A 13693-nucleotide genomic window follows, 5' to 3' on the forward strand; every position below is an offset into this window, starting at 1 on the left:
CTCTTTAGAAGTCTGATTAATTGTTATGGTCAGTCAATTGTTTTCCTAATATTTAGGAGCTCTTTCGAATTATGAACATTAGATATGGAAAATATCTAGCTCTTTAATTTTAACCAAAAAAAGTCCCTTCTAGGCAGTTTTTTATGCCAGGTAGAGAGAATCACAGGCACCAAAGTGAAAAGGGACAAATAGATTATCCAACATCTGCCCAGCTGTGTCCATGTCACACAGACTGTACATGAATGCAGGATTTATTGGCTATAAACCCTTTGCTCTGTCCTGGACTTTATGCAATGGGAGTGCACAGACCATTGGAAAAAGAGCCAGGAAAATTCTGTCCTGGACCTTTTTTTTACCAGGTCAGTATGAACAGAGTTTTTTACTTTGATTTTAAATTCTGTGGAAGTGAAGAGTGCCTGTTCTGCATGCTAAAATACAAGGATGGGATTTTTTACTGCTTTCCTCACAGCAGTAGAATAAAATTGTGAGGGCAGAATTGAGAGATTCACAGTTTTTCCTGAATACCAGCTATACACAGCACACATCCCTGGAAGAGGGTGCTTTCCTCCCAGAGGAGTTCACAGTCTGAATTTCAGGTGCTCCACAGCTTTTAAAAGGGAAAGGTACTGTGAACAGACAATATTCTCATCCTTAAAAATTCAAAAATAATGAGTCAGAAGTCAAAAAAGGTGTAAAATCCAACAGGAATTGTGAAATGTTTACTAAATAGAAAGAGATTTTGAGTTTAAATGTTTTGTTGGGTTTTTTTTGTTTTTTTTATCTGAGCAAGGACCAGTAACTATTCTCTTCTTTCTGTGAAAGCTGAATGTCATGGATCACTTCACTCTGGGAGCCTCAGAGAAGGATGAGGCAGCAGGAAGATGAGTCCTTTTTGTGTTAACTGAACTTATTGCATTTTTGAGGGCACAGAGCAGCACAGAAGTGCTGGGGAGGTGAGGGGTGGCTGCAGCACAGCTTGGAAAGGGAGAACCTCACTGATACCCTCCCACTGCACATCCTAGAACGGGCCCTGGTGAGGAAAAAGCCTCTGTGTGTCACTGGGAGAAGTCTGCTGTGTTCAAACCCCACACGTGTTGTTCTGCCTCAGCCCTGAGGCTTCTTTGTGAGGGAGATGGATCCCAAATTCTGCTGAGTTTTTCCTTGGCTGCCATGACCTCCTGCAGGAACGTTTTCATGCTGGGCTGAGGATGCTTTGTGCAGCCTGGGGAGTTGTGCTCGCTGCATTGGCATGGCCAGGGAGGATTGGGCTGAGCTGGAGAGGAGCAGTGAGCAGGGTCACATTTTCAGCCTTTCAGTTTTTAGCCAAACCTGGTTTGTGTGCAGAGCCCCTGGGAGGGCAGGTGTGTCCCCACAGGGGTGGCAGTGCCATGGCCTGGGGGAGTCCCTTTGCAGCTCAGCTTGTTCACAAGATCAGAAAGAATCTCTGGAACTTCGAGCTAAAGCCTCGATGCAGCTTTGAAATGCTGATTTTTAACTCCTGTTTTGCCAGAGGGCAGAGCAGCGCTGAAAGTGATAAAGGACAGCACGTGGTGGCTGCAATTGCTTTATTTGTTATTGCAAATGTTCCTGCAGCTGCTTGTTCTCACCCCTCTGCCCTGAGGCACGGGAGGAAGGAGCTGCTGCCCAGGACACTTCAGGGCAGCCAGCAGTGGGACAGAAGTGAAATAAATAACAGCTGCTCTGGGTGATTCTTCCCTCTTCCCCTCTCTCCCACGTTCTTTCCATGCTGCCCAGGTGGAGATTTTTTCACCCGTGACCGTGCACAGGTTTGTGTAACCAAATTCCAAACCTTTACTTATTAAAAGATGGTTTTGTAAATCCATTCCTACCTGTGCCAGGAAGGGAGGAATAGCAGTGTTAACTCCAAAAAGGACCCACTTCCTGCAACTAGTGGGATGTGTATTTGTGGCTCCTGGGTATATATTTACATAAAAAGCACAATAAAACAGCCATAAAATGATTTTTCAGGTAATTAAATTAGATTAAATCTAAAAGATGTGCTGAACATTACCTGGAGCATGTTGCATTTGGCCTCAGTGCTGTTTGTGCAGCCTCCAAATTTCATTTCCAGCAAAACACAAGAAACTATTAAAATGCAACAGCAAAAGCAGCCACAATAAATACTTTTAATGTTCTTATTTAAAATTAATAAGTATCTATTAATGCACACTGCCCTGGCTAAATGGGAACTGAAATAAATGCCATTTGCCAGAGTTCAGTGCAATAGGGAGTTCTTGGGAATTAACTGGAGATTAAAGCTTGTTATGGCTGGAATTTCTTACAGCAGTGGGTTCCAGCCCTGTTCCTCTTAGGCCTGGAATTGTTTTTTAGCAGTGACATGAATCTGATTTGAGCCTACTGGCAAGCAGCACATTTTTTGTGTATGGACCCTTTAAAGGGATCCAGTTTTATCTTTAGGAATTGGGGATCACTGATTGGAAACTTTTCCTCCCAAGCATTTGTTCTATAAAGGAGTCCATATATTGATATATTTGTGTTTTGGTGCCGTGTGATGGATGCAGCAGCTGGATATCTCCATTTATGCCTTTGTAATATTCCTGTCCTGTCCTGGCAGGGGCTCTCCTGCCTTCTGCTGTTTGAAGTGAGCAGTGCTCTGGGCATGTGCCAGGTTTTCAAGGGGAAGTTTGCCTTACTCACTGCTTCCTGAGCCTTCCCCCATCCCCTGAATTTGGGAATTTGGGAAGAGGGCCCCTCAGAACGATTGGGTTTGGGTTATCCATCAGTCTGGAGCAGGGATCTTCCTCCCAGTGCAACCTCCAGAACCCCAGACCAGACTGGAAGCGGGTGTAAATCAGCTCAGCTCTATTCCCAAATGTCCCAATCAGCAATTATCAGTCTAAATGAAAAATTAAGAGATCATTAGCACGTTCGTTAATGACAACAACAGAGCATTATGGAAATGAACTCTCAGTCTCAGCTGTACTGGAAATCTCTTTAGCACTCTCCTGCTGAATGCCAGGCTCTGTTTTTCCCTCGAAATGTTTCACTTGTCTGAGTGCTCTGACACAAAAACCATTTTCAGTCCACTTTGCAAACTTCAGGCGCTGCAGTGGGTACGGGGAGCTGGTTTTGGGTGTCATTCTGACACTGCCAGGCTGGGGTTGAGTGATGCTGATGTCCTGTAAAGGCTCTGCAGCTCCTCCTGCTGCTGCTCCTGCTGGGTTGTGCTGCCAGTCCCTCAGTGTTGACTGTAAACACAAGGAGCTGTGTCTGACGAGTTCCATGTGACCTGCTGCTCCCTTTTCGTGATCTTTGGATAAAGCCAAAGCTCCTGAGCAGTAAAGTGAGTGTAAAACAGCCCCCAACCCCCCCAGTGCTCTGAGAGAACCAGGGCTGGGGATCTGCTGGCTGAGGGGTCCCAGACTGGAGCCTCAGCCTGGTTTGGGGCTGGCATTAAAAAGATTTAGTTCATGGCATAATTAGTACTTGTCTGTTTTATTTTCTGGAGATTCTATAAGCTAAGGCATAATGGTATTCTTTGATGTGCAAATTCACCAAATATTTCAGCATTGGATGGAGAACCGAATTTCCATTGAGGTAAAATTACTGCTTCAATATTTGAATCCCAGCTCTGACAGCACTTGGTCCCACTCTCAAATGATCCAAAGATTCCACATGTAGGTGGGAAACATTTTGTTGAACTTGGGTCCAATTTTTTATATCTGATTTTTTGACTTAAGTAAATTTTATGCATATTTGAAATGCAGTTGAAACATGGTTAAGGAGAGGTAAAATCTCATTTTTTATGACAAGCACATGATTCTTTGAGTCTTTAGTTTTGTGTTCCTGAATATCTCTAGTATGTCCTTGGTATGGTCCGGGGTGTGATTTTTTTAATCATTGAAAATTTAGAATAATTTTAGATAGTTGTGAATACTGTTCTGCAGAACAAAGAAAATGGCAAACTGTGGCTGGAGCTGGTTGGAGACCCAGTTTAACCAAACAGGACCTCAGGACTGGACTAGATCCAATTGGTCAGCAGATCTGACCTGTTTACAAAATAAATCATGTCTTACTGGAGTAAAATGTGGGGAAATCATGGAGTGTGTGGAAAAGATCACTTTATTTTTTGCTGTGACTTGTCTGTAAAAAGAAGGTGCAAAAGGCCCCAGGTGGGTGGTGGAGCACAGGGTGCTGGGGGAGCTGTGTCACCCTGTGCCCAGGGTGGGGACAGAGCTGCTGCCACCAGCCCCTCCCTCAGTGCTGGGCTCACCAGCCACAGGTTTGTGGGGAAAATTTGATTTTGTCCCATGTCCTGCCATCAGTTCTGTGCCCATCCCCTGCCTGGTGGTGGCTCTCTGTCCTTGCCCTGTCTTGTCTGAGCTGTACCCATTGTTATTCTTAATTGTTAATTTGTTTGCATGAGAATTTTCTGTCAAATCTGGTAAAATCACTGGGGTTTCTTCAGCACAATTAAAATATGACATTTGTGGGGTTTTTTGTTGTCGCTGACTGATGGCACCTTCACCTTGCTCTGCCCCAGCTGCTCTGTGCAGCCAGGATGGGTTTGTGGTGGCATTAATAACCAAAATCAGCATTGGGGACAGTGATGTGCCCTGTGCCAGGGACCAGCACCCTCCTGAGCCAGGGCTGATTCCTGAGGTGTGGAAATGCCACCTTTGGTGCTGCTTGTGCTTTACAACAGGTGCAGTTACAGCACCTGGCACTGCAGGCTCAGCCTTGCAAAACTGCTGCTGTGGATTTCAGTGCTCCTTGAGGTAAATTTCAGTGCTCCTTGAGACAAATCAGGTTGTGCCAGGGAGGTTTAGGGTGGATTTTGGGAAAGGTTCTTTCCCCAGAGGGTGCTGGCACTGCCCAGGCTCCCCAGGGAATGGGCACAGCCTGAGGCTGCCAGAGCTCCAGGAGGGCTTGGAAAACTCTTCCAGGGATGCCCAGGGTGGGATTTTGGGGCTGGGCAGGGTCAGGGGCTGGGTTTGATGGTCCTTGTGGGTCCCTTCCCTTCGATCCTGTGATTCTGTCCCAGGTTCTGTGGCTTGCTCAGGTCATGGCCAGGACGAGCCAGAAAAACCTGTGAGGGCAGTTCTGGGCAGTTCCTGTGACACTGGGTCTGCAAAGGTGTCCTTGAGTTATGGAAAAGACTTTCCTGGCCCAGCATGGCTCAGCCTTTACCTGAGGATGCCTTTTACCTCAGGGGACCTCTGTGCACAGGCTGCAGCTCCTGTGTTGGTGCCAGCAGAGGAGAAGGAGCACAGCCTGCAGCAGCTTCCTCCTGAAAAGCAGAGAACAGCCTTTGCCTCCAGCCAAACCAGTCTGGTTCCCAGCTGAGGTAACCAGGCTCAGCCAGCAGCACATTTATTTATTTACCTGGGCAGCTTTGGGCTCTGCCTTACCTGGGATTAACTCATCCTTGCCATCCTGTGGGACCCCCAGCCCCATCTCCTGCCTCTGCTTGGGAAAGGTGTCCCAGGGCTCCAGCCTGCTCAGAGCCCTCCCACCCAAACCTCAGAGACCTCTGGGACAGCTCCTGCAGCACCTCCCCATGGAGAAGCTCCATCACCCCTTGTCCCAAAGCTGCCACCACACCCTGTGACAGCATCCCAGGGACTGAGTGGTGGGAAAAACCTTCTCCTGTTTGAAATCTGATGGAAGATCCAATCCAGTCACATGGCAGGAGATTAGATGAGGTATTGTGTTGCAATAGGACACGAAATGAACGACACACACTGAAACTTACAAGGTAAAAAGAAGAAAGTTTATTTCTCCATCTCAATATATATCGAATTCTAAAAGTGACCTTGGTTTGGAGGATGGAGTTGCCACCTCTCCAACGACACTGGTCAAACCAACAGTCCATCAAATTTTTCCTCCTCCAGAAAGGAATGCAAAAAAAATCATTATCTACATAAAAGTGTGTGAGAAACTCCATTACAAAAATGATGCGAACATCAGAAGGCTTAGAAGAACTTAGAAAAACAGGGTGACAGTATTGGCAGAAAGCTTGGAAGATCACCTCGTTCCAAACACCTTCCCAGGTGCTTCGAGCCCTGTCCAGCCTGGCCTTGGACACTTCCAGGGATGGGGGAGCTTCTCTGGGCACCCTGTGCCAGGTCCTCACCCCTGAGGATGCCCAACAGCCTGGGCTGGGTGCCAGGCCAGTAGGAAACAGAAGTGTGTCCCCATGTTTTTACTCACTGTATTCATCTGGAATCTGTTTGCAGTGATTAGCTGGATAATCTGGACAAGGGCTCTGTGTCGTGCAGGGAGAAACACAGGACAGCAACAAGGGGCAGCAAAAGGAATTTTTTTCCTCCTTCTTGTATAGAGTGCTCCCCAAAACCTCTGTAGCTGATGTGCTTGTCTCTTTTTCCCATCTTCCAGGAGTGAAAATGCTCTTTATTGTTGTTTATTTGTGGTTCTCCTGGTCCCTCAGCCCCCCAGGTGCAGTCCCAGGGGCAGGGACACTTTTGGCCTCTCAGTATTTGTGTTATCTTTGCCCTTCTAGGGCCCCTGAACATTAAACTGCCCTGCCAGGGAACAGGGGATGTTTCCTGGGATGTGTTATCTCCTGCAGAAATGTAAATAATCCCTTTCCAAGAAACAACTGCAGAGGTTCTGTTCAGCTTTTTTTGTCCTCGGGTGCTTCTGTTGTGTTTTGCCATCTCAGCAGTGGCACCACTTCTGGGCTTGTCTCTTTTTCCTTGTTTTCCCCTTAAAAAAGATGATGTTTTGCAGTAAATACATTTCAAGTGAAGCTGAACCAGCAGCCATCCTAAAATGCTGCCGGACCCCCCATATGAAGGTAAGGAAAAGCAGCTCATCTCTCTTAACCTGGCACCTTTACCTGGCTCACTTCCTTTTTTTCAAATAAAAATTGTGATCTAAGTCATGGGGAGCAGTGGGTGCAGCCATGGCTAAGCCAGGCTGGCCCATGACCTGAGAGGCTTCCAGAGGCCAAATCATCACAAATAGATTTACAAACCTTGAAGCAAACCCAGCCCCTTTGTGCAGTGCACTTAAATCTGTGCCCAGGCAAACTGGAGGTGCCAACCTGTCCTGTAGAACAGAAGGGATGCATTGACACAGCAGCACAGACTCCAATTTGCTGCATTTGCCCGTTGCAAAATGCCTGGGTAACAATCCCAGACACAGGAAATTCCATGGTTTTTGCTCACTTTGGGCTAGAAAACAGCAAATGCCACTCCTGCGTTTCCTGTGCCTGGAGCTTGTTGGCACTGCTCTGTTTCTCACCTGCCTGCAGTGGGGCATGGGTGGGTGTTTAATTGCTCACACACCATGCCAGGAATAAAACCTTTGGATTTCATGCTCTGGGAAGCAGAGGGGGCTGTGTCAGTGCAGGCAGGGTCCTGTCCCCACCTGCATTGTCCAAAACCAGCTGTGCAGCCCAGCCTTGCCCAGGATGGAGCGGAGCATGGGGTGAGTTTATAGTGGCAATAAAGAACGGGCCCTGAAGATGCTTTTGGAAACAAACTGTTTCAGCTGTGCTGCCCTTGCATGGGGAGGGCAGCACAGCCTTGGGTGCCTCAAGGTCACCTGGAGTTCCCTGGTGGGTTTTTGTTTTTTTTTTTTTTTGTGATGCTTTTCCCACAGTAAATGTGACAGTTTTGTATTTTCTGCCCTTGCCTCACCTCATGCAGAAGAAGGAATTCCAGAGGTGTGCACAGTGTCACCAAGGGTGCTCTCACAGCCCCTCTGCTGGGATGGAGGACGTGGAGTGGCCTCTCTCAGTGCCCACAGCTGGAATTTCCAGCACAGAGAACCAGCAGGGACGAGGAGCTTGAGAACTGCAAAAAGCATGGAATATTTTAAAGTGAAGTGTGGAATGTATTTGAATAGATATTTATTATTGGAGTGCACAAAAGCAACTGGGAATTTGAACACAAGAAAGGGGAGAAAAAGGTTCCAGGGGAGGATGGCAGGGAAGGCTTGGAGGCAGAAATCTTGGGGAGGGGGAAGAGCAGGGCTCTGTCTGGGCTTCCCAAGATTTATCAGGGCATAAAGGAAACCTCAAGAGATAAAAGAGCTCCAGAATATAGAAATGAAGATGGAATTGGGAAGGAAAATCAGCAGCAGGCTAAAGGTAACCTAAATCCTACCACACTTGTAAAAGTGCTTCACCCCATTTTTGTGATTCTCAGGGCAGAGATCCAGAGCTGGATCTTCCTAAATAAGATCAAACCCAAAGATGGATTGTGCTCAGCTGCATTTCATCCCAGGGAACAATCAGACTTAAAAGTCCAGCCTGGCCTGCTCTTCAATGGCTGACTCATCACTTCTTCAGTGAATTTCAAGATGAAGGATTCATGGAGAAAATAGAAATTTGGGTCATTTTCTGGGCAAGAAGATGGAAAAAGAAAATGAGTGAGTAGAGACCACATCATCCAGGCCAAGGCACAAAACGAGCTTTAAGTAGGAACAAAGTGCCTGAAAGGAAAGATAGAGTTAGTTACTGAGAGCAGGGGAAGGGAAGGGGGAACTCTCAATGTTGCACCCTGAAAATGCATGAGCTGTGGAGGAATGGCAGAGAAAAAAAAAAGAATTTATATAAATAGATAAAAAGATTGAGCAGCTGCCTCCCTACCATGTGCTCTCATTTTCTCCTGCTGCCAGAGAACACGGATGTTCCTTATTTATTTACTCCTAATTACTGAGATCCAGACTTCCCCTGATGAGATAAATGTAGCTCAGGATGTTGGTTTTCCCCTTCTCTTCCCTCAGGGTGTCTCCCCAGCATCGGCATCCAAACCCTGTGGAATTCCACCTCTCCATGCCCAGCTCCCAGCCCCCTCTCCAAGGTGCCTGCCTGGCAGGAATTCATCCAGCTGCACAGGGCATGGCACATCCAGCAAAATCCGGACTGGGTCAGTGGGAAAGAGATGGAAAAGGAGGGGGCAGAACAGGGGGAGTGTGCTCAGAGGGCTGGTGGAGGTTGTTGGCACAGCTGACAAGGGCAGAGCAGTTCCAGCTGGTATTTATGAGGCTGCTCTTTCCATTCAGGCTGATGAACAATCCTCTTTTCCTGGCTGCTGCTGCAATTGCTCACCTTTACCTACCAAATAATACAACCCTGCTCTTTTCCCCGTTGTGTTCCTGCACAGCAGAGCCCCTTGTTGTGTGTGCCAAAAGGCTCTGCAAAATGTGAATTGTGCAGACTGGGCACATCCAAAGTTCTGCCGTCTCCCTGAAATAACCTGTGTCACCACAGCTTTGCTCTCTGCTTTTGCTCCACAGAGCCTCTGTGGAGGAAAAACTGCCAGGAAAGGAAAGTCATTCTGGAGTGAGCTTTGCTTCTTGGTTTTTGGCACAAAAGCTTGTCCAGAATAGCTGAAAACCTGAGCAGAGGAGCCCAGCGGGACCTGAGCTCGCTCAGTTCAGAGAGCGGCAGAGCAGGGAGGTTTCTTTCCATCATTGCCCTTGTTTAGCAAACACTTCTCCAGATCCAAGCAATCCTCTTATCTGGCAGGAGCACTTCTCTAAGCCCCCTCAATCATTCTTGGTGTCCAGAACAAGTTGTCAGCCAAAATACTCTCTGAGAATGGTGTTTGTTTTCCAAACACGGCTCTGCTTGGCGGCTGCACCGTTTCCAGCGCCTGCACAGAGATAAAAGAGACATGGCTTGGCTCAGGAGCTCAGACCCCAAGGGAGGTGGCACCTGGGCCAGCTTTTCCTCTGCCCAGGGGTGCTGCCAGGTGGAGACAGCTCTGTGCCCTGGGGAGAAGCTCCAGGCGCTGAGGAAACACCCCGTTTGCAGCCAGAGGTAAGATTTGGTGATGTGTGCAGGGCAGGGGAATGGGATTTCTCCTCATCCCAGTTCAGTTCCAAACCACAGCCACGCTGGGTCTCCCCTCAGGAGTGTTTTTCTCTCTGTCTGTTGTTCTAGTTGTCACAAAAAGGTGTTTTGGTGCAGCTGCATTTTGACTGAAAAAACTTGGAGTAGCTCTGAAGGTGTCTCTGTGGCTTCACCAGCCTGAAAAAGCAGGGTGGTTTCATTCTGTGGAAGGGAGCCCCTGTTTGATGGAAGCCACTAATGCAATTTAAAAACTATGTAATCTGGAAGGAAAAATTAATTTGCAAATTATTTCCCTTACCCATATCTTGATTCCTAAAGTGCCCCTTGGAATATCTTAACATTTCCAAAAGAAGGTTTTGCCTAAGTAGCAGTGTCTTGATGGCAGAAGGAGTTTTAGTTTGAGTGAAATTCCGTGAAATTTCACTGAAATTCCGTGAAGTTCCTGTTTCAAAACAAGAGGGACAGGGAAGGAGCACGGGGGGCTCTGCAGCTGTGCCCCAGATTTGGGGGTTGTGGTTAATCAGCTCCAGAAGTGACAACAAACGAATCAACCTTGGGAAAACGCTTTCGTTGGATTAGTCTGAGATAATTTCCCTTTATTTGTTTATTTATTTATTTGTTTATTTATTTACTCATCCACCCGTGCCCCGAGCCCTGGAGCTAAGCAAAGCCCCCGTGCTCGTGCCTGCAGCCCCTCACGCCTGCCTGCTCTCCCACCCCAGCTCCCCTGCGCCCATGGAGGACGCGTCCAGCCAGGAGCCAGCACCCAGCAAAGCCACCCTGGGCTCCCTGCGGCCACACGAGGCTCCTGCCACCCTGATCAGCCTGGAGGAGCAGGAGCCCCCAGGCTGCAGCAGCAGGGAGCTGATCCTGGAGAAGGCCAGAGCTGCCTGCAGGTGCAGCCCCGGGGGCCTGGGCAGGTGCCTGCGCCGGCTGCTGCCGGTGCTGGAGTGGCTGCCCCGGTACAGCCCCCGCACCCAGCTGCTCGGGGACGTGGTCTCGGGGCTCCTGGTGGGCGTGGTGGCCATCCCTCAGTCCATCTCCTACTCCCTGCTGGCCAACCAGGACCCCGTCTACGGCATCTACACCAACTTCTTCTGCAACATCATCTACGCGGCCACGGCCACCTCGCGCCACGCCAGCGTGGGCTCCTTCGGGGTGCTGTGCCTCATGGTGGGCCAGTCGGTGACGCGCCACCTGCAGCTGGCAGGCTATGGGGACAGCAGTGCCACCCTCGGGGACAACTCCAGCTTGCCCCGGAACGGGACGGAGCGCTGCGACCGGAGCTGCTACGCCATCACCGTGGCCCTTTCCTTGAGCTTCCTGGTGGGCCTTTACCAGGTACAAATGTTCACCCTGGTGCTGTTTCCTCCTAGGAATGTCTCTGAGTTTGAGATCTCTAAGTGTTGGGTCAGATTTAAGAGTCCTGAGAAACATTTCTAGACCCTGACACGCTTGAATATTTGTGAATGCGGTGATTTTTAAAGTGCAAACACAGCTGAGTGGGGGATGTTTTCTTCCATGGGACAACCAGGTCCTTGGATGTATCTGAAACATCCTCAGCAAGAGAAGAGAAGGATTTGGAAACATCTTCCCACCACTGCAGTCCTGCAGCTGGGCAGCTCAGAGCAGGTTTGGGGCAGGCAAGGACCACCCTCAAGGACCCTGCCATGCTCCCTGTCAGTGTCCCCACTGCCTAGGCCAGGCTGTCACTGAGCAATTCCAGGCTTTTCCACTGGGACAGCTAAAATTCAGGGCATCCCAAGTGAGTGCTATCCAGAGCTGCTCTGATGGGGCTGCTCGTGAGGAGGCAGCAGCAGGGACCTCGTAGGATTTTCTGTGTGGCATCCCCAGCCACAGAGAAGTGTTAAAGGTAGGTCTCTCTAGTATTCATACCCCAGATTAACTCCTGAAGACAAATTCATGGAACTTGTCTTCAAACATGGAATGCTCAGCACATCCCCAGGCAGAGTAGCCAGAGCTGCTAAAGTGGTAGCACAGTGACATGAGTTGCCAGCCGCCCCTTCCAGCCCTTCTCACCCTGCTAAAGCTGTGGCTGCTTTGCTTTCCAGATCCTGCTAGGGGTTTTACAGATGGGCTTCGTGGCTGTCTACCTGTCAGAGCCTCTGCTGGGTGGCTTCGTGACGGGCTCCAGCCTCACCATCATCACCTCCCAGATGAAATATCTGCTGGGCCTGAAGATCCCCCGGCACGAGGGGGTGGGCTCCTTCATCCTCACCTGGGTGGACCTTTTCAGGCACATCCACAACACCAACATCTGCGACCTGCTGACCAGCCTGGCGGCCTTGGCCATCATAGTGCCCGTCAAGGAGCTCAACGAGCGCTACAAGGCGAGGCTGAAGGCGCCGTTCCCCATCGAGCTGCTGGTGGTCATCGCGGCCACCCTCATCTCCCACTACTTCGACTTCGAGCGGCGCTACAAGGCCGCCGTGTGCGGGGACATCCCCACGGGCTTCAGGAAGCCCACCGTCCCCGATGTCAGCCTGTTTCCCAGCCTGGCGCTGGATGCTCTGCCCATCGCTGTCATCGGCTTTGCCATGACCGTGTCCCTGGCGGAAATCTTCGGCAAAAAGCACGGCTACGCCGTCAGCGCCAACCAGGAGATGATCGCCATCGGCATGTGCAACCTCATCCCCTCCTTCTTCTACTGCTTTGCCAGCTCTGCTGCCCTCACCAAGACTCTGCTGAAGGAGTCCACGGGCAGCCAGACCCAGGTGTCCGGGCTGGTCACCTCCCTGGTGCTGCTGCTGGTGCTGCTCTGGATCTCCCCTCTCTTCTACTCGCTGCAGACCTCCATCCTCGGCGTGGTCACCATCGTCAACCTGCGGGGCGGCCTCAGGAAGTTCCGCGACACCCCCAGGATGTGGCAGCTCAGCAAGCTGGACACGGTGGTGTGGTGGGCCACCATGCTGTGCTCCACGCTGGTCACCACGGAGATCGGGCTGCTGGTGGGCGTTTGCTTCGCCCTGCTCTGCATCATCTTCCGCACGCAGCGGCCGCGCGCCACGCTGCTGGGCAAGGTCAGCGACAGGGAGGTCTACGAGGACCAGGCCGCCTACAAACAGCTCAGCAGCATCGCCCACGTCAAAATCTTCCGCTTCGAGTGCTCCCTCTACTACGCCAACAAGGATTACTTCAAGGCTGTGCTCTACCAGAAAACCGGGCTCAACCCCGTGCTGCTGGCCGCCAGCCTGGGGGCCCGGGCGCAGCCGGAGCCAGGCGGCAGCAGGGGCTGCTGGACCAGCGGGTGTGGCTGCCTGAAACAGGGCAGCAGCAGGGCTGAGAGCCCTCCGGGAGATGCCTGTCCCCCCTCCACAGACATGCACACCCTGATCCTGGACTGCGGGGCCATGCAGTTCATAGACACCGTGGGTCTCTCTGCGCTCAAGGAGACCCACCACGACTACCAGGAGGTCGGTGTCCAGGTGCTCCTGGCCAACTGCAACCCCTCCATCCGCCAGCGGCTGCGGGAGGGAGGCTGGGCTGGCCAGGCAGGCGGCGCTGGAGGCCACCTGGCTTTCCACAGCATCCACGATGCCGTGCAGTTCGCTGAGCGCTGGCACCGGGGGGACAGCAAGGACAAGCAGGCTGCTCTCCCGGAGCCCGAGGAACAGAACTTCCAGGTGTCTCTGTAGCCCTGGGTGCGAGGAGAGGTTTTTAACGGGGAGCAGGCTCGGTGTTTGTACCGTCAGAGCGAGCAGGAGGGGCTGGGGTGCTCTGCCAGAGGGGCAGAAGGGTGGGAAGGGTTTGGGGAGGGCTGAGCTCGGAGGATGCTCAGGATGGCACAGGGATGGGAAGGGTTTGGGAAGGGCTGAGCTCAGGATGGCACAGAGATGGGAAGAGTTTGGGGAGGGCTCGGGG

At 50.7% G+C, this 13693-nt stretch overlaps 1 protein-coding gene across 1 annotated transcript; it reads left to right on the plus strand.

Moving 5' to 3' along the window:
* Nucleotides 1-7267: 7267 nt before the first annotated feature.
* Nucleotides 7268-13467, plus strand: LOC311159645 (sulfate transporter-like; the record flags this gene model as incomplete). The annotated part of the gene is made up of 3 exons (XM_084215821.1): nt 7268-7271; nt 10503-11152; nt 11884-13467. 3 exons carry the CDS (start codon nt 7268-7270, stop codon nt 13465-13467), a joined length of 2238 nt encoding a protein of 745 aa, XP_084071947.1.
* Between the last annotated feature and the right edge of the window lie 226 nt (nt 13468-13693).

The sequence above is a fragment of the Fringilla coelebs genome, assembly GCF_963513975.1.
Source record: "Fringilla coelebs genome assembly, chromosome: 15".
NCBI lineage: Eukaryota > Metazoa > Chordata > Aves > Passeriformes > Fringillidae > Fringilla > Fringilla coelebs.